At 35.8% G+C, this 23,834-nt stretch overlaps 1 protein-coding gene across 6 annotated transcripts in view; it reads right to left on the reverse strand.

Moving 5' to 3' along the window:
- TUSC3 (tumor suppressor candidate 3) overlaps positions 1-23,834 on the reverse strand; it is a 270,582-nt gene that overhangs the window by 79,347 nt on the left and 167,401 nt on the right. For 5 of the 6 annotated variants that reach the window (XM_042983058.1, XM_042983061.1, XM_042983056.1 and 2 more), the window contains exon 6: positions 7,467-7,556. The exons of the other annotated variant lie outside the window; for it this stretch is intronic. In XM_042983058.1, coding sequence (XP_042838992.1) covers positions 7,467-7,556 — 90 coding nt within the window. The remainder of the gene's footprint in view (positions 1-7,466; positions 7,557-23,834) is intronic. 6 annotated transcript variants of the gene reach the window in all.

Genomic DNA, 23,834 nt, shown 5'->3' on the forward strand with positions numbered 1-23,834 from the left:
ATGATACCTCCAGCTTTGTTTTTCTTTCTTAAGATTGCTTTCTTGGGGCGCCTGGGTGGCTCGGTTGGTTAAGCGTCTGACTTCGGCTCAGGTCATGATCTCGCGGTCCATGAGTTCGAGCCCCACGTCGGGCTCTGTGCTGACAGCTCAGAGTCTGGAGCCTGTTTCAGATTCTGTGTCTCCCTCTCTCTGACCCTCCCCCGTTCATGCTCTGTCTCTCTCTGTCTCAAAAATAAATAAACGTTAAAAAAAAAAAATTAAAAAAAAAAAAAAAAGATTGCTTTCTTTTGTGGTTCCATACAAATTTTAGATTTCTTTGTTCTACTTCTGAGAAATAGGCCCTTCGTATTTTGATAGGGGTTGTACTAAAGCTACAGATTGCTTTGGGTAGTACAGACCTCTTAGCGTTAATTCTTCCTACTCATGATCACGGTGTATCTTTCCATTTGTTTGTGTTTATCTTCAATTTCTTCTGTCAACGACTTCACAGAAGAATGTTTATAGAAGTATAATAGCATGCACACAGAAAAGTTCCTATTTCACAAGTTTACAGTTAGATGAATTTCACAAACTGATAGCACCTGTGAATTTATCACCTAAATGAAGAGACAGATGTTGAGAAGCTGTCTCATGTCCCATTCTAGCTACAACTCACACAGCTCAAAGGGACTACGACTACTTTTCTAACATTTAACACACAGATAAGTTCTGCCTGGTTGTGAAGTTAAATACATTTTTTTTGTGCCAGGCTTCTTTCACTTAACATTTCATTGTTGAAATCAGTTCTTTTTGTTCTAAGTAAAAAGTAGTTACATACATTCCACAGTTTGTACTATGATTTATTTAATCATTCTGTTGATAGACATTTGGGTTGTTGCCACTCTGGGACTATTAAGAATAATGCTATTAACATTTTGTACACTGCATTTGGCAATCATTTCCATGCATTTCTCCTGAATATACATTTATGAAATGAAATTTCAGGATCATGGGTAGGAGTCTGATCAGTTTTACTACATGCTGTCAGCGTTTAAATTGCTTGAACCACTTCCTATTCTAGTGACTGAAACTCTGTTTGGTATCAGTGCTATTGATTTTAATCATTATGGTAAATGTAGTGCAGCACCTTATTGTGTTTTAACTTTCACATACTTAATAAAGTAATAATAAGGTTGAAATCTTTTTCATATGTTTATGCTTCCACACAGTATTATGGTGTCACTGAAGCCATATATGTGTTCATAGGTTTGTGAAAACTCATTCTGTTAAATTGGTCTATTTGTTTATCCTTCAATGAATAAAATGCCATCTTAGTTAATGCAGCTTTAAAGTAGGTTTTGAAATCTGGTGACCTAAAGTTAGAGTTAGCTTTGCACTTCTCTTTCAACACTGTCTTACTGTTCTTATGCATTTGAATTTCCTGTAGATTTCCTAAAGTATAACTTGAAATTTAAAATGTCACGTGATAATACTGATGTATATCTAATAAATCAGTGCCCTAAGTAAAAACTGTCAGTCTGAAGGAGAAAAAAAAATAAGCCTTTTAATAACTAATGTGGCTTTTGTGCTTAAAAAATGTAACACTAGATGTTATAAAGTCAAATTCTATTAAAAACTTACTTATACAGAGAAATGTCAATCTCATTATGTAATTAATATGTGGCACAAAAGATCTCATCATCACCCAGAATTCTATTTAGAATTTACAACCTCAGAGAAAAGCAGGAAAAAAAAAGTCCACTATTTTGGGAAATCACAGAGATCTTCATGGCACAATCCTAAAGTATTTACACAGTTACTTCACTTTAACATAACACTGAAATAATCCTTCATGAATAATTTTAACACAAATTCTTCTGACCACCTAAGATACAGTTGAAATAAAACATTTCTGTAACTTAGCAAAACTGAACAAAAATTACAACTCAACTAGCTGATCTTTGTGTATAATAGTTACCTACAAATAAGTCTTTAAAATGTGAGTGGAGGTTCCCTTTGTCATTTTATTCCATACCACTGGAAGAGGTAAATAGCCTCTTTATAATAACACAAATGCTACATGGTAATTTCTCTTTAGAAATGTAGGTTAAAATATGAAGAAATTACCAAAGAAGGATAGTGCTAATTTTTAAGTTATATCTTAAAATTTAAATACATCTATTATAAAGAAAAACATTCACTATTATCATTCTAATGAGCAATCATTAAAGTTCTGTACCAGTAACCATTTCATTTTGTAAAGCAAAGTTAATCTTCTATTTTGTTTCAGTAATATGAAAACACATTATTATGTAAATCAATTCATTAAAACAAAACTTAAACCGTAATTTCCTGTTTCACTGTATGTTGACATTATGCATATAAAAAGGCAGGAAGAGAAATTTTGCTGGAATATGTTAAAATGCAGAACAAGAAAAAAGCTACATACTCCTAGGCAACATTCAGCTTCCCCTTTACTCGATGCTATAATAAGCCCTTTCTACACTGCTAAGCAGTTAGCATTTCACATAAACCTACAACTATAGCCACATCTCTCATGCAATTGTTTCTGTAGCAAGAAACTCCAGAATTTCTAAGACCTTTATATTTTTGTGAAATACAAGGGGGTGAAGAGTTTGGAACAGAATTCATTTTTTTAAATACCTTGGCTATGGTTTCAATTTCATCATTTCTATCATTTTTATTAAGTTGCTGAAAGTTACGATAAATATGTTAAAAGAGGTACATAAGAAGGAAATGTTTTTCCCTTTCAAAATACAGAAAATTCTCTTAATGTGTTCCTCTGAGCCATCAGAGTTCCTTTTCCTAAGAGCCACACCAATCTCTACCTGAAAAACAAATAATTTTCTAAATAAAGAAAATGTGTCTCTACTCTGAACTGTAAATGTTCCTGTCACATTAAGGTCAGTAACTGGTTGATGCTGAATTAACAGTGACATGTTAATCCTATTATTCTTCTGACTAGTGAGAAAAAAAATTAAAAGGAGAATTAAGATAATCCAATTTAAGAAACAAAAATTTCCCAGTATGAAACCTTATAAACATTTAATAAAACATTTATTGAGAACAAGCTAAATGCAAGTTGTAAAGATAAAAAATAGCTTAGGAGAAACTCTGTATGTCTAAGGGCTTGACTAAAATGGGATCTATGTCAGAGAAGGACAAATATCATATAATTTTACTCAAATGTAGAATTTAAGAAACAAAACAGTTGAACATGGGGTGGGGGGAAGAGGGAGGCAAATCACAAAATAGACTCTTAACTGCAGAGAACAAACTGAGGGTTGCTGAAGGGGAGGTAGGTGGGGGGATGGGCTAGATGGGTGACGGGCGTTAAGGAGGGTACTTGTTATGATGGACACTGGGTATTATATGTAAGTGATGAATCACTTTAGTCCTGAAACTAGTATTACACTGTATGTTAATTATCTGGAATTTCAATAAAAACTTGAAACATAAAACAATAAAGTAAAAAATAGAATATATGAATCAATAAAAAAATATACTAAAAATGCATAGATATATAAGTGGACTAACTACATGTTAATAGATATATAAAGAAAGTAGGGAGCACTTCCAATGTAATTAAGAACTAACACATCTCAGCAGGATGGCAAATCAGGTGAGATCTGAGAGATACAGAGAACACTCCAGGAATGGAAGCAGCAAAATAAAGCATATATTTAGGAAACAAGCAACAGTGCAAACATGCTAATACTGAGTTTTTTTGCAAAGCAGTAGAGTTATCAAGGTAAAAAAGCAGAATTATAACAGTCAGGAAATGGAGAGGCTCTTGAGATACTGGTATCTCAGTTCCATACACATATTAATATTATACCTATAACAAGTTATGTTTCAGGAATACTCATCTGGTAGCCCAAAATATTCAGCTATGAAGTGTAATGCCTCACATGCACTGTTAAGTAAGCAACAGGTCATATCCACCGTCATCACCGCTGTGAGCACAAACATTTTAGAAGCTTACTCCAGTAAACTACATGGAATAATGAACTACATGTTTTGTATTAACTACATGTAAACTACAGTAAACTACATGTATTAGAAAAGCAGTAGTTGAAATATTAATAGAGATTACAGTAAGAATGAAGGGTAGCAGAAAATGACACTTTAAAATATGCCACTGGTGTCAATGATGAAGTTTTGGGAGCATGGTGGGGTGGTGCAGAGCCGACGGCCAAGAAAGAATTCTGGAAGATGTCTTTGGTGCAAAAAGGTAATTTTATTAAAGCATGGGGACAGGACTCATGGGCAGGAAGAGCTGTACTCTTCCTGGTTGTACACAACCCTTAGGGTTGTGATGGGTAACTCATTATACACCCTCAGCTTGGTTGGGAGGAGGTCAGGGATAGAGTTATGCTCTAAGAAATTTTGGACGCCAAGTTTCCAGGACCTTGAGGGGCTAGCTGTTGCTAGGGAAACACCACTTATCACCGTTTAATAAAACCTCAGTCATGAGACCCTTCAGATGTATATGGAGGCGGAGCATAAGCCTGGAGTCTGATTGCCAGCATATATCTTGGGGCAGTGAGAAAAATGAAGTAGACTTACAGGATCCTCCAGGTTGGGATAATGTTAAACTAAGGTTCTCTTTTGCCGCTGGCAAAGTGTCATCATTGAGGTAGCTAGCTCCTAGAGGGAGGTCACTCTGCCAGTTTCAAGGACTTCTCAATGGGCTACAGGTAGTAAGGGAATTTAGTTTTTCATTTGCCTTAGTCTCCCACATTATCATGGCCAAGCACTTAAACCCCGTTCCTTTGTTCTTGGGCAGCCAGGGGTGTCCTAGGAATATCACACATATTCCACCTGGGGATGAGGCAGTGTGTCAGCCCATATTTTGCCCTCAGCTTGCCCCATACTCCCCCATCATAAGGATTATTTTGAGCTGAAGGCAACCAACAAGCAGATACAACAAAAGCATTCTGCCCTCCCCAATCTGGCTAAAAGCAGCATATACATCTACAAAGGTGTCCCTCCTCCCCCCTTACCAGGAAGGACAAAGGTAAATTTCTGGAGACAACTTTAGACCCTTATGAATGGAAGGAAGGCACCTGTGGCTTAAATCTGCGTAACACATCTTACTTTTCCTGGTCACCTCCACAAAAGTGGCCTCCCCTCCACACATTTCCGTCTCTCTTTCACTAACGATGGTATTTGAGCATGTACGTTAAGTCATCTCTGTGTGTTTACAAATTTTTCCCTGAGTACCTCCTATGTATGCAGGCGGTACACATGTTAATAAATGTGTTTTTCTCTTATAATTATGTATTTTATTATAGGGATCCTAGCTAAAACCGCTGAAGAGTAGAGAAGTTACCACATTTCATAGGAATGTTGATTAATTTTCCATATACTTCAACAAATCTAACAATATAAAAAGCAATGCTTAATGCTTTCAACCTAAGGAATATTCTTTTAAAAGAATGTTAAAAGACAGTAATGATAAACTTAGAAGATTTCCTAAATTTACATGTTTAGGTATCATGAACATAACAGTGACCAAATCTTTGTGTCAGGACGTTCTTTATGTAATACGAAAATATCAGTGACAAAAACCGATAGAAAGTCATGCTGTCGGGTGCTTATATCTTACTGGTGTCATGACAAAAGTCAGACACACACAAAAATAATACAAAATAAGTAGATAACACAGCATGTTAGAAGATGATAAAGTGCTATGAAGAAAAATTAACACAGAAAAGGGAGATAGTGCGGGCACTGGGGAGAAAGAAAGGACTACACTTTCCAACAGGATGGTCAGAAAGACTTGCTTGAAAAATATTTCCAATTATTTTTCTTTAAAATAATTCAATTTGAATATTAAAAACATTCAATTCTTCTAAGTAGTGACAGACTTCAAAAACATACACGTAGCAAAACCCATGTCTAAATGACAACAGCAGCTGAGCATCCAAAGAAACTAACTCTGACTCCGTATCATTGCCATCTTTAGGAGAAATCTCAGTACGTTCACAAAAATATGAGGCCAAATTGATTATTATGTAGTATCTAACCTGGCAATTAGCACCTAGTCCTTAAAACCTGACTGGGCAGTCAAGGAACAGGCAATTGAATAAAGTGTATTATATCCTTATATTATAGAGTTACACAAAGAAGTTTAAAGAAAGTCACAATGTAGGAAGAAGAAATAAATAACTTGTTGGCTTTAATATTAAACATATTTCAAGTATTGTGAGCAGTGAAGAATAAATCTCCTAAGGTTATGTTATCATCTATACTTATAGAGAATTTATAACTATATTGCCATATGAAAATTTTATTCAGAACCACAATTTTAGAAATTAAGAATTTATTATCCTAGGTGATTGCAGTAACATGGTTATGATTTTCAAAGGCCTTATCTTTTAGGGATACTTACTACAGTATTTCTGTATGAAATGAAATGACATTGAGCACTTCTTTCAAAAGAATCCAACAGCAGGTAAAGAGAATGGAGCGGGGGACTGGATGAAACAAGGATTGGTTATGAGCTAGTAATTGTTTGGCCATGGGTATATGAGGGTTGTCATGACATTATTTTCTCAAAATCTGTATGTTTTCCAATGAAAAAGTTACAGAAAAAATTACATTTTTAAACAGTTAATCATCACCAACCTAATAAATACTAAGCCCCAAAGATAGTTGATCTATTACAATATATCCCATTCACACACAAAAAAAAAAAAAACCCCGAAATAATCCTCCTGAAAACAATACCCTAAAAAAGGAAAGCAACAAAATAAGTAAATTCAGTAGTAGTTACTAATGTTAACTTGGCTACTGATTTCATTAATGTCACTTTTAATTTTGTAGCAAACAATTGTTAGCATTCTAATACAAGGACTACCAGAGTTCATAATGATGTTTTAATTACTCTCTTCTGAACCAAATTAAATTTACTACTGATAGGACAGTGACTACAAACTGTTCCTATTTCCTCTGCTGGCATTACATATTATTACCAGAGCAATATGTAAAGTTGAAAGAGTAGGTTATGAATGTCTATTTGATATGGTAGGAACACTAATTTTTTTTTCTTTTTTAAGTTTATTTATTCACTTTGAGAGAGAGAGCCACAGCATGAGTAGGAGAGGGGCAGAGAGAATCCCAAGCAGGCTCTGCACCATCAGCACAGAGCCTGATGTGGGGCTTGAACTCACGAAACCGTTAGGTCATGACCTGAGCTGAAACTGAGTCGGATGCTTAACTAACTGAGCCACCCAGGTGGCCCAGTACATTAATTTTCTTAAACAGCAAAGCAGTCCTCATCCCAAAAACAATATATTGTATATATGTGTATGTATATAGCAGAGGTAGTATTAGAAGAGAAAGAACAAACTTATAATTTACAAATAAAATCCTTTCTCACTAAATAGTAAACATAATTTCTGATCCCTATATAAACAAGATTAAAGTGCAAAATTTGGATGCTTAGAACACACACTTACCACTTGTCCATTGTGTGGGTTCTTATGAGCATACGGAGGTCCACGGATATGATTCCACATCTGGCCAGAAGTCATAGCAAAGACTATACACTGAAAAACAGTGTATATGTGAGTTAAAGAATATCAGAATACTGAATTTTAAAAATATAGTGGTCATGAAACTAAATTTAAAAAATCATGTATCAGTTCACCAATTGGCATGATTTTCACTTACTAACTGTGGGACTTTGGGTAAGTTATTTATTTTCTGGCTTCTCATATTTATCTATAAAATAGGCATAAAAATCATGCTAAAGATGTTAATAATTAAATTCAATAACATATATAAAGCATCTGGCATAGTGGCAATCTGATATGTCCTAACCAAAGACAGTCCAAAGCATAGGTTATTAACCACCTAGATTCATAGTTGAAGGCAATTATATATATTATAAAATAGTGAAGATGAAGAATGTTTTTAGCCCATTTAAATATACAGACCTCAACTCAGAGAAGAAGGCAGTGGAGGAGGATGACTCTAGGTTCTTCTCGTCCCATGAACATGACTAGATTAACTATCAGAGCATCCTGAATACCCCAAAAATTGACCTGAAGACTGACAGAACTCCACAACTAAAGGGAGAGAAGAGGTCATACTGAAGGAAAGAGTGAGAGCGAGCGAGCGAGAGAGAGAGAGAGAGAAGGGGGAAGGAGGAAGAAAGGGAGGGAGGGAGGGTAAGCAAGCGTGAAAAGGGGGAAAAAACAAGGAGAATGGTTTTCCAGAGTCACTAGCTTAGAAAACAAGAGGGACTGAATTTCCTGAGTTCTTGCAACCGTGAGACCTAAAGCCTAGAGCTGTAAAGGTCAGAGGACTTGGCTGAGATAGAGCTCCCCTGTTCCTGGAGAGACGGCTGGCAAACAACCTGGCTGGAGCCATTTTCCTCCATCACCCCTCAGCATAAACACACACCACCTGCTGGAAGCAGCGCAGCTCTGATACTGACTGCTTACCTTGCTTACACCAAGCCCCACACCCCTGCGCTCTGGTGGGACTGCCTTTCTCGGTCAAGCTTGCCTCAGTTCCAACGGAGCGGGCCCCCTCCCCCAGACCAGCACACCACGTCCCCCAAACAGAGAGTTCTGCAGGGCTTCAGTTCTGGTAGGGTGGCGTCCGGTCTCATTTCACCAGAGTTAAAACTTGCCGCATCTAGGCCAAGGGCCAACCACTGCCCACAGCAGGCGAGGAGAGCCCCTGCGGACGACCAGCCTGAAGGCTAGAGCAGCCACAATACAACAGCAGAGTGCACGCACCACACACCAGAGACACTCCTTAAAGTGCTACATGATCTCCTCTTCATAAGGCCATTATGCTGAACAGCAGAAAACATAACGGGCTTTTCTAATACACAGATGAAGGCAGAGACTTAGACCAAAGTGCCAAGACAGAGGAATGTATCCCAAAGGAAAGGACAAGATAAGGCGACAGCCAGAGAGCTAAGCAAAACAGATATAAGTAATGTGCCTGATAGAGAATTTAAAGCAACTCACTGGGCTTAAGAAAAGAATAAAAGGCATCAGGGAGACCCTTACCATAGAGATAAAAGAGTTAAAAAAAAGAATCCCTGAGAGATGAAAAATGTGATGACCAAGATTGGAAACAGGCTTGATGCAATGAACAGCAGGCTGGAAGAAGCAGAGGAACAAATTAGTGAACTAGAAGATAAAATGATGGAAAATAAGGGTGAACAAAAGAGAGAGAGAAGAATTATGGAACATGAGAACAGACTTAGGGAACTCAGTGACTCCATCAAGTGTAATAACATTCATATTATAGGAGTCCCAGAAGAAGAGAGAGAAAGGGGGCCAGAAAATTTATTTCAAGAAATAATAGCAGAAAACTTCCCTAATCTGGAGAATGAAACAGACATCCAGATTCAGGAGGCACAGAGAACTCCAATCAAACTCAATAAATGGAGGCCAATACCAAGACATACTGTAATTAAATTTGCAAAATATACTGGTAAAGAAAAAGTCTTAAAACAAACAAGACAAAAGAAGTCCTTAACTTACAAGGTAAGACTGCTGAAGATTTCTCAACAGAAATATGGCATGCCAGAAGGAAGTGGCATGGTATATATATTCAAAGTGCTGACTGGGAAAAATCTACGGCCAAGTATACTCTATTCAGCAAGGCTGTGATTCAGTTTAGAAGGAGAGATAAAGAGTTTCACAGACAAAAACTAAAGAAGTTCGTGATCACTAAATCAGCCCTGCAAGTAATATTAAAGGGGACTCAGAGTGGAAAGGAAACACTAAAAGTGACAGAAACAAGAGAGGGTCACAGAAATCTCCAGAAACAACAAAACAAGTATTAAGATGGCAATAAACACTTATCATTACTTTGAATGTAAATGGACTAAACACTCCAATCAAAAAATATAAGGTGTCATGATGGGTTAAAAAAACACTATAGATACACATATAGATCCATATATATGCTACCTACAAGAGAATCATTTTAGACCTAAAGACACCTACAGACTGAAAGTGAGGGTATGGAGAAACATTTATCACACAAATGGAGGTCAAAATAAAGCTAGAGTAGCAATACTTTTATCAGATAAACTATACTTTAAAACAAAGACTGTACTAAGAGACAAAGGGCACTATATCACAATAAAGGGGACAATCCAACAAGAAGATATAATAATTGTAAATACTTATGTGTTCAGCATGGGAGCACCCAAATATATAAAACAGTAACAAACATAAAAGGAATTAATCGATAGTAAGGCAATAAAAGTAGGGGAGTTTAACACCCCATTTAAATTAATACATCATCTAAACAGAAAATATACAAGGAACCAATGGCTTTGAATGACACACTGGACTAGATGGACATAACAGATATATTCATAACATTCCATCCTAAAACAGCAGAATACACATTCTTTTCAAGTACAAATGGGACATTCACCAGAGTAGATCACAGATTAGGTCACAAATCAGGCTTCCATAAATACAAAAAACTGAAATCATACCATGCAACTTTTCTGACCACAATGCTATGAAATCAGAAGTTCACCAAAAGAAAATATCTGGAAAGACCACAAATATATATAAATTAAAAAACAGGCTACTAAACAATGAATGGTCAACTAGGAAATCAGAGAAGAAATTTTTAAAAAATACAAGGAAACAAATGAAAGGGGGGGAACCCACAAAAGTCCAAAACCTTTGAGATGTAACAAAGTGGCCCTAAGAGGGAAATATATAGCAATACAGGCCTACCTTAAGAAGCAAGAAAAATCTCAAAGAACCTAACCTTATACCTACAGGAGTTAGGAAAAAAATATAGTAAAAGAAGACTAAAGCCAGCGAAAGGAAGGAAATAATAGAGATCAGAGCAGAAATAATTATCTAGAAACTAAAAACAAAACAAAACAAAAAAACAATAGAACAGATCAATGAAACCAGGAGTTGGTTCTTTGAAAAAAAAAAAAATCAATAAAACTGGTAAACCTCCAGCCAGACTTACCAAAGAGAGAAAGGAACCAAATAAATAAAATCATAAATGAGAGAGGAGAAATAACAACCAACACCATATAAGAGAGTATTATGAAAAACTATATGCCAACAAATTGGACAACATGGAAGAAATGGATAAGTTCCTAGAAACATAAATGATCAAAACAAACAGGAATAAAGAGAGAATTGGAACAGATCAATAACTTGCAAAGAAACTGAATCAGTAATCAAAAAATTCCCAACAAACTAATGACCGGGACCAGATGGCTTCTCAGGTGAATTCCACCATACATTTAAAGAAGAATTAATACCCATTCTTCTCAAACTATTCCAAAAAAATAGAAAAGAAAGGATACCTTTCAAAGTCATTCTATAAGCCTAACGTTACCCTGATACCAAAAGCAGATAAAGACTACAGTAAAAAAGGGAACTACAGACCAATAACTCTGATGAACAGAAACACATCAATTTTTAATATATGATAGCCAAGAGAATCCAGCAATACTTAAAAGCTCATTTATTCTCAAATCAATCAACATGATACACTACATTAATAAAAGAAATAAGAACCATATGATCATTTAGATACACAAAAAGCATTTGATAAAGTACAAATCGATTCATAATAAAAACTCTAACAAAGTAGGTTTAGCAAGAACATACCTCAACATAATAGAGTCCATATGTGAAAAACCTGCAGCTAATATTAATTTTCAATGGGGAGAAACTGAGAGCTTTTCCTCTAAGGTCAGGAACACAACAGGGATGTCCACTCTCACCACTGTTATTTAACATAGTACTGGAATTCCTACCTACAACAATTAGACAACAAAAAGAAATAGAAGGCACCCAAACTGGCAAAGAAGAGGTCAAACATTCACTATTTGCAGATGATATGATACTGTACGTAGAAAACCCAAAAGATTCAACCAAAAACAATCGCTAGAACTGATACACAAATTTGCAGAATACAAAATCAACGTACAGAAACCTGGCACATTTCTATACACCAATAATGAAGCAGCAGAAAGACATTTACAACTGCACCAAATAAGATAGAAGATAACTAGGAATAAATCTAATCAAAGAGGTGAAAGACCTGTAGCCTCTGAAAACTATGAAACACTCTTGAAAGACATCAAAGATGAAACAAAGAAATAGACATTTCATGGACTGGATTGGAAGAACAAATATCGTTAAAGTGTCTATATTATCTCTATTATCCACAGCAATCTACACATTTAACGCAATCCCTATCAAAATACCACCAGCACTTTTCACAGAGCTAAAACAAACAATCCTAAATGTGTATGGAATCACAAAATACCCCAGATAGCCAAAGCAACTTGAAAAAGAAAAGTAAAGCTGGGAGCACCACAATTCCAGACTTCAATTTATAGTGCAAAGCTGTAGTGATCAAAACAGTATGGTACTGGTGCACAGATCAACAGAACAAAATAGAAAACCCAGAAATGAACCCACAACTGTATGGTCAATTAATCTTTAACAAAGCAGGAAAAAATATTCAACAAATGAGGTTGGAAAAGCTGGACAGCAACATACCAAAGATTCAGAGTGGACCACTTTCTTACAACATACACAAAAATAAATTCAAAATGGATTAAAGACCTAAATGTGAGACAGGAAACCATCAAAATTCAAGTGGCGAACATAGGCAGCAACCTCTTTGACAGCGGCCGCAGTAACTTCTTGCTAGATACTTCTGAGGTAAGGGAAACAAAAGCAAAAATAAACTATTGGGACTTCATCAAAATAAAAAGCTTTTGCACAGCGAAGGAAACAATCAACAAACCTAAAGGCAACTATGGAACTGGAGAAGATATTTGCAAATGACACATCTGATAAAGGGTTGGTATCCAAAATATATAAAGAACTTATCAAATGCAACACCCCCCAAATGAATAATTAAAACATGGGCAGAGGACTTGAATAGACATTTTTCTCAAGAAGACATACAGATGGCCAACAGACATAAGAAAAGATGTCCAGCATCACTGATCATCAGGGAAATATAAATCAAAACTACGAGTATCACCTCACACCTGTCAGAATGGCTAAAATCAACATCATCAGAAACAATAGGTATCAGCGAAGATGTGGAGAAAGGGGAACCTTGTGCACTGTTGCTGGGAATGTAAACCGGTGCAGCCACTCTGGAAAACAGTATGGCAGTACAGAGGTTCCTCCGATTTAAAAGAGAACTACCCTACAATCCAGCAATTGCACTACTAGGTATTCACCCAAAGAACACAAAAATACTAATTCAAAGGGATATATGCACCCCAATGTTTATAGTAGCATTATCTACAACAGTCAATTAATGGAAACAGCCCAAGTGTCCATCAACTGATGAATGGATAAAATGGTCTAATTTCTGTTTTAATACTATCAAATTTATTAGTAAAGTGTAATCGCCTTAATCCAATCAGGGAATGTAATGACCGAGTCACGGGTAATGGCCCTGATAAAGCGCCATCTCTCTTGACTGAACTCAGACAGGATTTTCAAAGACAGGTGGCTCCCACATCCGTTTTAAACCCAAGACTGAAAAATACTCTGCTTTTGAGACTTGATGCTTAGGGCTTTCAGCCACTCTCCATCAGCAAACAACCGGACTGTGCTTGAGAATAATGAAATTTGTACCAAAAGATATGCTTATTTTTCCATTTCTCTACAGTACCCCTTTGCTGGGACCTGGACTGGATTTTCAATTCTTGCCCAAATCAGCAATTGGCTCCAGTATAAAAGCGGCTGCAGAAGCCAAATAAATTCTACTAGGCCTCATTTTTAAAAAGTATAATTGACATACAATCCCTATTAATTTCAAGTGTACATCAGAGTAATACAATATTTGTATACATTACGAAGTGATCCTAACAAAATCTAGTTACCATCGGTCAAGATACAAAGTCATTACAATTTTGCTTACTGTATTCCCCATGCTGTCCACTACATCCTCATGACTAACTCAATAACTGGATGTTTTGACCTCTTAATCCCCCTGATTTAGTATGCATGTCACCCGGCATCTCCCTCTGGGAACCGGTTTGTTTCCTGTATCTGCCAGTCTGTATCTGTTTTGCCTGTTCATTTGTTTTGGTTTTTAGATTCCACATATAAGCAAAATCATATGGTACTTTTCTCTCTGACTTATTCAGCATAATAGACTCTAGGCCCATCCATTTTGTCATAAATGGTGTGATTTCATTCTTTTTATGACTAAGTAATATTCCCTTGAATATATACACCACTTCTTTTTTATTCACACATCTATTAATGGGCATTTAGGTTACTTCCATATCTTTGCTATTTTAAAGAACGTTGTGATAAACAAAGGGATGCATATGCTGAGTAATACTCCAGTATTTATATAGACATCCCATTACATATATGTTTACATACACATATAATGTATACATCCATATTATATATACATATATTATATATATACACACATATTATATATACATAATAAACATGCATTCCAGTATATACACACACACCACATCTTCCTCATCCATTCATCTGTTTAGGCTGCTTAAATATCTTGGCTATTGTAAATAATGCCACAATGCACATACAAGTGTATATAGATCTTTGCAAGTTCGTGTTTTCTTTCTCACTGGATAAATACTCAGAAGTGTGATTGCTGAATCATCTGGTATTCCTATATTTAAGTTTTGGAGGAACATCCATACTGTTTTCCATAGAGACCATACCAATTTGCATTCCCACCAGCACTATATGAGGGTTTCCTTTTCTTTGTGTCCTCATCGACACTTGTTACTTTTTGTCTTTTTGATAATAGCCAATCTGACAGGTGTGAGCTGATAGCTCATTATGGTTTTGATTTGCATTTCTTCGATTAGTGATGTTGAACATTGTTGAATGTGCTGTTGACAATCTGTATCTTAATTTATTGTACTTCACAATCTATCTTCTTTGTAAAATGTCTATTCAAGTCCTCCACCCATTTTTTAATTGGATTGTTTTCTTGATATTAACTTGTGTAAGATCATCATATATTTAGGATATTAAGCCCTTATCAGGTAAATGATTAGCAAATAACTTCTCCCATTCAGTAGGTTGCCTTCTTATTTTGCTACTAGTTTCCTCTGCTGTGCAGAAAAAAGGCTGAAATCCCATTTGTTTATTTTAATTTAATTTTAATTGTTTATTTTGCTTCCCTTGCTTGAAAAGACAGATCCAAAAAATTTGCTCAGACTGATGTCCAACACCTTACTGCCTATGATTTCTTCTATGAGTTTTATGGTTTCAGATCTTACGTTGAAGTTTTCAATCCATTTTGAGTTTATTTTTGTGTATGGTGTAAGAACGTCTTCCAGTTTCATTCTTTTGTGTAGCTGCCCAGTTTTCCCAGACCACTTGCTGAAGAGACTGTCTTTTCCCCACTGTACATTCTTGCCTCCTTCATAGATTAATTGACCATTTATGTGTGGATTATTTACTGGGCTCTGTGTTCTATTCCACTGGTTTATGCACCTGTTTTTATGCCAATCTCTTGGTTATTCATGGTCTTTTGTGATTCAATAGAAATTTTAGGATGCTTTGTTCTAGTTCTGTGAAAAATGCCATTGGTATTTTCATAGGAATTGCACTGTGTAGACTGCTTTGGGTAAGTATGGGCATCTTAGAAAAATTAATTCTTCTATTCAATAAGCACAGAATATCTTTACATTTATTTGTGTCTTCCACAATTCCTTCATCAACGTCTTAAATAGTCCTCAGAATTACCATGTTGGTTAATTTTTATCCTAGGTATTTTATTCTCTCTAATGCAATTATAAATGGGATTTTTTTTTCTTAATTTCTATTTCTGTAGCTCATTATTAGTGTATGGAAATATGACAATTTCTGTACACTAACTTTATCCTAGGACTTTACTGAATTCATTCATTAGTTCTAATAGTTTGGTGGATGCTTTAAGATTTTCTGCATACAGTATTGTATCAACTCAAATGACAGTTTTATTTCTTTACTTTTATTTATCTTGGCTAATTGCTGTGGCTAGCATTTCCAATACTTCATTGAATGAAAGTGGCAAGAGTGGGATCTCTGTCTTCTTTGTCATCTTTGAGGAAAAATCTTTCATGTTTTTACTACTAAGTATGATGTTAGCTGTGGGTTTGTCATATATAGACTTTATTATGTTGAAATATGTTCCCTTGAAACCAACTTTGCTGAGTTTTTATCATGAAAGAATGTTGCCCTTTAAAGTGCTTTTTCTGCATCTACTGAGATGACCACATGGGCTTCACCCTTTCTCTTGTGAATGTGTTATAAATATCACATTAACTGTTTTGCATATGTTGAGCATCCTTGCTTCCCTGCATAATTCACACTTCCAACTGTGATGTATAACACTTTTAAATGTATTGTTGAACTTGGTTTGCTAATTTTCATAGAGGATTTTTGCATCTATATTCATGAGAGACGACCTATAGTTTCCTTTTCTTTGTAATGTCTTTGTCTGGTTTCAGTATCATGGTAATGCTGCCCTCACAGAATGAATTTGGAGGCTTTCCTTGCTCTTCAATTTTTTGGAATAATTTGAGAAGCACAGGTCCTAACGCTTCATTAAATATTTGGGTAGAATTCACCTGTGAAGCCATCTGGTCCTCGAGTTTTGTTTTTTGAGAGTTTTAAAATTACTACTTCAATTTCATTACTTGTAATCCGTCTATTCAGATTTTCTTTTTTTTTTTTTTAATTTTTTTTTTATTCAGATTTTCTATTTCTTCACGATTCAGTCTTCAGAGTGATGGAATTTCTAGGAATTTATCCATTTCTTATAAATTGTTCAGTTTATTAGCATATGATTGTGTGTAGTAATCTCTTATGATCATTTGTACTTCTGTGGTGTCAGTTACTTCTCTTTTATTTCTGATTTATTTGGTCAATCTCTTTCTCTTTGAGTCTAAATAAATGTTTATCAATTTTGTTGATCTTCTCAAAGACACTTTTAGTTTTTTTTTTATTTTATTTTTATGTTTTATTTATTTTGAGAGAGAGCAAGCCGGGGAGGGGCAGGAGAGAGAGATGGAGAGAATCCCAAGCAGGTTCCACACTGTCCGTGGAGTCAAACACGGGGCTCAAACTCATGAAACCGTGAGATCATGACCTGAGCTGAAACCAAGAGTTGATGTTCAACCAACTGAACTACCCAGTTGCCCCTAGTTTTATTTACTTTTTAGTGTCATTGACCTTTCTTGTAGTTTTTAAATCTTTATTTCATTTAATCCACTCTGATCATCATTTCCTTCCTTCCACTAACATTGTGCTTTGTTTGCTCATCTTTCTCAGTTCTTTTAGGTTTAAAGTTAAGAATGTTTCAGATTTTTCTTATTTCTTAAATAGGCCTGTGGTGGCATGAATTTCCCTCTTACAGTGGCTTTTGGTGCTTCCAGTAGGTTTTGGAAAGCTTTGTTTCCATTTGTCTCATGGTGTGATTTTATTTCCTCTTTGATTTCTTCATCATTTAGTGTCCAAGTGTTGTGTTTTTTTCAGTTTTCTTCTTGTAACTAACTTCTAGATATCCCATTGTGGTCAAAAATAATACCTGATGATTTCATTTTTGAATTTTATACTTCTTTTGTGGCCTAATGTGATCTGCAGACTGTTCTGTGTGTACTTGAAAAGAAAATGTATTCTGTAGTTTTTAGATGAAATATTCTGTACATGTCTATTAAGCCCTTCTGGTCTGTCAATCAAGGCCAAAGTTTCCTTATTGATTTTCTATCGAGATGACCTATCCATTGATATAGGTGGGGCATTAAAGTCCCTTAGTATCATATTACTGTCAATTTCTATTATGTCTGATAATATTTGCATTATACATTTCAGTGACTCTATGTTGAATATATATTTACAGTTGTTACATCCTCTTCTTGAAGTGACCCTTTTATCATTATGTAATGCCCTTGTCTTTTTTTACAGTCTTTGTTTTAAAGTATATTTTGTCTGATATGAGTATTGTTACACTAGCTTTCTCTTTATTTCTATGGCATATCTTTTTCTAATCCTTCATTTTCATTCTGTGTCTTTAGATCTGAAGTGAGTCTCCTGTAGGCAGCATATAAATGGGTCTTGGTTTTTTGTTTGTTTGTTTGTTTTTATCCATTCTGTTATCCTATGTCTTTTGATTAGAGTAGTCTATTTACATTTAAAGTAATTATTGATAGGTGTGTTCTTACTGCCATTTTGTTAATAGTGTTGTGGTTGTTTCTGTAGTTCTCTGTTTCTTCTCTTGGTCACTTCCTTTATCAACTGAGGGTTTCCTTCAGTGTTATGCGTTGGTTCTTTTTATTTTAGTGTATCTGTTGTAGGTTTCTGGTTACATGAGTTTCATATACATTGAGATTATATATACATATATACACACCAGTCTATTTTAAGCTGATAATTTCTTTACTCCCCTCTTCTCCATGTTTTGTTTTTGTCATCTTGACATTTTTATTTTGTGTGTCCCTTAACTAGTTGTTGTAGTTGTAATAGATCTTACTATTTTTGTCTTTTAACCTTCAACTAACTTTTTAAGTGGTTCATTTATTGTCTTGACTGTATATTTGCCTGTAGAAGTGACATTTTTCTTTCATAATATGCTCTTATTTCTGGTTATGGCCTTTTCTTTTCCACTTAAAGAAACCCTTCAACATTTTTCACATGGCTTGTTTAGTGGTGATGAGCTCCTTTACCCTTTGCTTATCTAGGAAGCTCTTTTTTAATTTTTTTTTTTAATATTTATTTTTGAGAGAGAGAGAGAGACAGAGCATGAGAAGGGGAGGGGCAGAGAGAGGGAGACACAGAATCCGAATCAGGCTCCAGGCTCTGAGCTGTCAGCACAGAGCCCGATGCGGGGCTCGAACTCACAAACCCTGAGACCATGACCCTAGGAAGTGCTTTATCTCTTTCAATTCTGAATGACAACCATGCTGGGTAGAGTAAGTTTTTCCCTTTCAGCACTTTAAATATATCCTGCCACTCCCCTTCTGGCCTCTAATCTGCTTTTTATTCCCTCTAGTGTATTTTTCATTTCAGCTGTTTTCTTCAGTTCTGACCAGTTCTTTTTTATATTTCTCTTTGTTGAAGTTCTAAGTTCACTCCCTCTTCTTTGATGCGCATCTTTACGAGTATTACTTTAAACTCTTTATCAGATGGACTGTACATCTCCATTTTGTTTTAGTTCTTTTTCTGAGGTTTTACCTTGTTCTTTTGTTTGAAACATACTCCTCTCACTTTGCTTGACTTTGTATCTATTTTTATGAATTATGCACAGCTATCTCTATGAATTTTGAAGGAGGGTCTCCTGTAGGAACTTTGTAGACTGCACGTGCCTGATGGCTTTGACTGGCCAGCAGGAACAGGTGCAGAAGGGGAGTCTTGTGCTGCCCTCTGCACTGAAGCCCCCCTGGAGGGACAGCCTGAGCTGGAATGGGCATGTGCCAGGTGAAGTCCATAGGGTGCTTGGTGCCAGGGCTGCCCTGGCAGGATGACTGGTCCAAGGTTCCTTCCCTATCAAAGTCTGAGACCCTTTAGTTCTCATTACCTAAGTAGCTCTCCATGAATCAAAGAGATGATTCGTTTATTTTAGTTAGCTTTATAAATTATTTTAAATAGAAGCACTGGCCTGCATTAAGCTACTTTTGTCATCCAAAAGCAAAAGTCAAATTTTGATTTACTTGGCATATAAATATCCTGTGGTGTCGCTGGAAGTATGGCCAGACTCGCAAAAGATGAGTCCACAAACAAAGTTAAGTGAAGATCCTCATGCTCAAGTCAGAATGAGGCCCCGACTCCAGAATGAAGCTTCTTTTTATTAGGATAATTGCTAAAGACTACGTGCATAAAGTCAGCTAAGCAAGTGTGTTAATGAGTCTAATGGTTTAGCTTTTCAAGGTTGAATTTTGAGTCAATGGTTTCTATAACAGTAGGAAGGGTCAGGTGCGAAGGAGGATCCAGCCCTGGACAAATGTTAATGGCTCTAGGTGTTCCTTACGAGCATCAGCCTCGTTCAGCTGTGTAAACATGTCCTAAGGCCTTGCACCTTCTCCAGCCCTTCCCTTTTGAAGTCTTTTCCTTTGATGCTTCTCTCCTGCATGTCCCACACTATGGTTTGTTTTCCTTTGGCTTATAATACACACACACACTCACCCACAATACTCACAACTGTCAGAGAGGATCCTTTTGTAATACGTAAGAATATTTAATACCCCATGGAAATATAAACGGTTACCTGAGAAGGCAGATTTGACCAACTTACTAAATTGAAAGCCATCTAATTTCATATTCAGCAATAGATGAATAGCCTATAGACCCATGTTTTGGTTGGCGCTTCATCTAACAAGCCAGACTATCTGTTAGTATCAAAAGTTTTCGTCTTCTGTACTTCTTTAACATCAAAATAGCCATGAAACACAGTAACAAACTGGAGTGATCAGACACTGAAATGGAAGGAAAAAACTGAATGCAAGTATAATATAGTAAAATAAAGTATAATCAACAGTACATTCAGGTGTCCAAACTTTCATATAATATCGGAAGCCTTTTTTTTTTTTTGAGCACTGGCTGACTTCAAACCAAAAGTGAGACTAAAGAGTAACACTCTGAGGGGCGCCTGGGTGGCTCAGTCAGTTAAGTAGCCACTCTTGATTTCAGCTCAGGTCATGATCTCACAGTTCATGGGTTCGACCCCTATGTCGGGCTCCGCATTGACAGTGTGGACCTGCTTGGGATTCTCTCTCTCCCTCTATCTTTGCCCTTCCCCCACTAGCATCTGTGTGTGCTCGCTCTCTCTCTCTCTCTCTCTCTCAAATAAAAATTTAAAAAAAGGCTAATGTTCTGAAACAGTAAAAAAGCTACTCAGATATTTGCTGCAGTTCAATAATCAAAGAAAACTTGGTAGTCCCTTTGGAAAGCATTTTGGATGCCACATTTTCCTGGAGAGCCAAAAAAGAAAAAAATAGTACCATCTTAGAAAACCAAGATTTTGGACACATTTTAGTCAGAGCATTTATATCCTGTTGATTCTCCTCCATCATTAGGCAAGTAAGGTCTCTAGGGGCAAGAACTATATCCTAATCTTTTTTATCTTGTCCTTTTATTTTTTTGCAGGGGTGGGGGACGACTATGAGCAGGGAAGGGGCAGAGAGAGAGGGGGACACCTGATCTGAACTGGGCTCTGCGTTGACAGCAAAGAGCCCGATGTGGGGCTCAAACTCACAAGCTATGAGATCACAACCTGAGCAGAAGTGGGATGCTCAACTGACTGTGCCACCCAGGTGCCCCTTGTCCTATCATTTTATATCCACATGGTTCTTCACAGTTCTTAATACATAGTAGGCTTTCAAGCTCTTGTTGAATGGTCAATAAACGGCTAAACATGAATTAACAGAGAAGAGGTGAATATACTGAAACATAAGTATTTATTCTAAAACTGAATGAAATGTAAATTAGTTAAGTTTCCCCCAAAAAAAGAAAGAAAAGAAAAGAAAATGCAGTAGTCCTAGCCATGGCCTAGAAATGCCATAAATTTCTGTGAAAAGAGCATCTGTGTAATTTTGCTTAAGACTAAATATATTTTATTTCATGGAAAGGAATCCTACATTGAGGATCACTGTCTCAATAAATATTACTTATAACCACTACTGAGTGGCATACCATTAGCATGGAATGGAATACAGAAACTAGGCAGTCATTCCAAGTATTGGACCTTCATAGTGAAGCTTATTTAATTATGACTTTATAATAAGCAAAAGACTCAGGCAACCACACAACATCAAAAAAAAGAAAAAAAAAAAAGGAGGAGGAAGAGGAAGAGGAGGAAGAAAATAAGAAAAAGAAAGAAAGAAAAAGGAGGTCCATCCATGTCTGAGTAGTTTTAAGATACTCTTTTGAGTTATGGAAGGCATTGTCGGTCTTCATTATAGAAAATTAGGAAAAATATACACTAAAAATATATTAATTCTTTTCATTATATTGTTACCAAATCTCCAATACAAAAGTATACATGGGACTATATATAGAAACTATCTATTTGCAAACAGACATACCCATCTTCAAATGACTCAAACTATTTATGTTTAGAATCGTCTTCAAACAACAGATGCTTCACTGGAAAAAAAAATATCAGCAGCACTTATTTGCTTCTCACTTGTAAGGAGAACAAAGTAATAAACCGCAGAGACAGTATCTGCATAATATTAGAAGTTATATAATTTTATTCAAATAAATTTGTAAAGGCGCTCATTCTGAGGTCAGAGCTGCTTTGCAGTTTTGAATGCGCTTAAGAAATACATTTCTACTGATACAACACAATGTGCAGACACCAAACAACTCTTCAAGAATGTGAAAACTGTATAATAATTTATATTAATTTCAAGCTTAAGTTTTTCACAAAACTTACATAATTAAACTGATATAATTTCTTTGAGACAGAAGACACATTAAGGTATGTGAATCATCTTATAATACAGAGCATCAGTGTTAAAAGGCACAAAACAGCTTCTCTCCTACCAAGATTTACTGTGATAATAAAGTCTGGTTATTAGATTTTTTTTAAATGATGTTTATCTTTCATGTTTTTAATTGCAAATTCTTAGGATATTTTTCTTTGTATATGCAATCAATATAACTACTCATCACACTTCTATTTCTGCTTTGGAATGACAGCCATCTATAAAGAGCTTTAGGTTGCCAAGAAGATCTGTGCTATGAGCTATAAAGCATAACATTTTAACTCATTTTGATATTCCAAGTCAACATTTATTTCTGAAAACCATAAACTATAAACCATATAAAACCATAAACATATAAACCATAAACTATAGACCTATATTATACTCCTTAAAGTTATGTACCAGTGTAGTTCAATATTTTACTCAACCATTCCACTTTAAACTCATCATAAAACAGGTAATGTATATGCTTATTGTCTATTATTGCTTTTCCTTTGCAGGGTGGAGGAAGGGAAAACGGAGTAAAACCAGAACCAGAACTTACTCTGCTCTATAAACAATCATCATCACGTACAAACAGGAGTTCACAGCACTTTCTTTCAAGATCAGGAAGAACTTATGAATACTCCTTTCCCTACTTTTTTCAATTCGGAATCAGGAAGCTCTAATATTTACTTTTTAAATATTTGCATATCTCTCTCATATAGAAAGGAAATTGCAAATTTTGTCTCATACCCTCGAAAACACCATGAACAGCTTCTTTTCCCCTGCAAAAACTTCATTCTTAGCCTACCTGTGAGTCATATACAATAAGGTAAATATAATAATGAAAAAGACAACAACAACAACAAAAACAGCAGAAGCCATAGAACATAGAACATTGTCCATCAAACTAAAGATATGTTACACTAAGTAATCCCTTGGGAGGTACTTCTGCAGAGGTTCAATACACAAGTGCTCACTATACACAGACTTGTTCTATACTAAGAAGTGGCTATATGGACAGAGAGCTTCTTTAACAAACTTTTTTCTCTCTATTCACATTCTGCACCTTTGGTATTACACGAGGGGTCTGCTCTAATCTAATTCATCATTTTTATTTTAGGAGCTTTCCTTTCCTGTGCAATCCAGGGCTTTCATCAGAGTTTCTATACATCAGATGACAATATTTTGCCAAAGATTACCAAAATACATGTTCTCTTTCCCAAAGGAAAGCAGGATAGTGGTTATTTTGCATAGACAAATGTTTGAGAATCTGAATACATGATTAGCCATTTTGGGTAGACTCTTAACTTTGCAAGGGTATCTTAAGAATTGGGTAAGATTGGGGGGCGCCTGGGTGGCTCAGTCGGTTGGGCGGCCGACT

The sequence above is a fragment of the Panthera tigris genome, chromosome B1 (genome assembly GCF_018350195.1).
Source record: "Panthera tigris isolate Pti1 chromosome B1, P.tigris_Pti1_mat1.1, whole genome shotgun sequence".
NCBI classification, from domain to species: domain Eukaryota; kingdom Metazoa; phylum Chordata; class Mammalia; order Carnivora; family Felidae; genus Panthera; species Panthera tigris.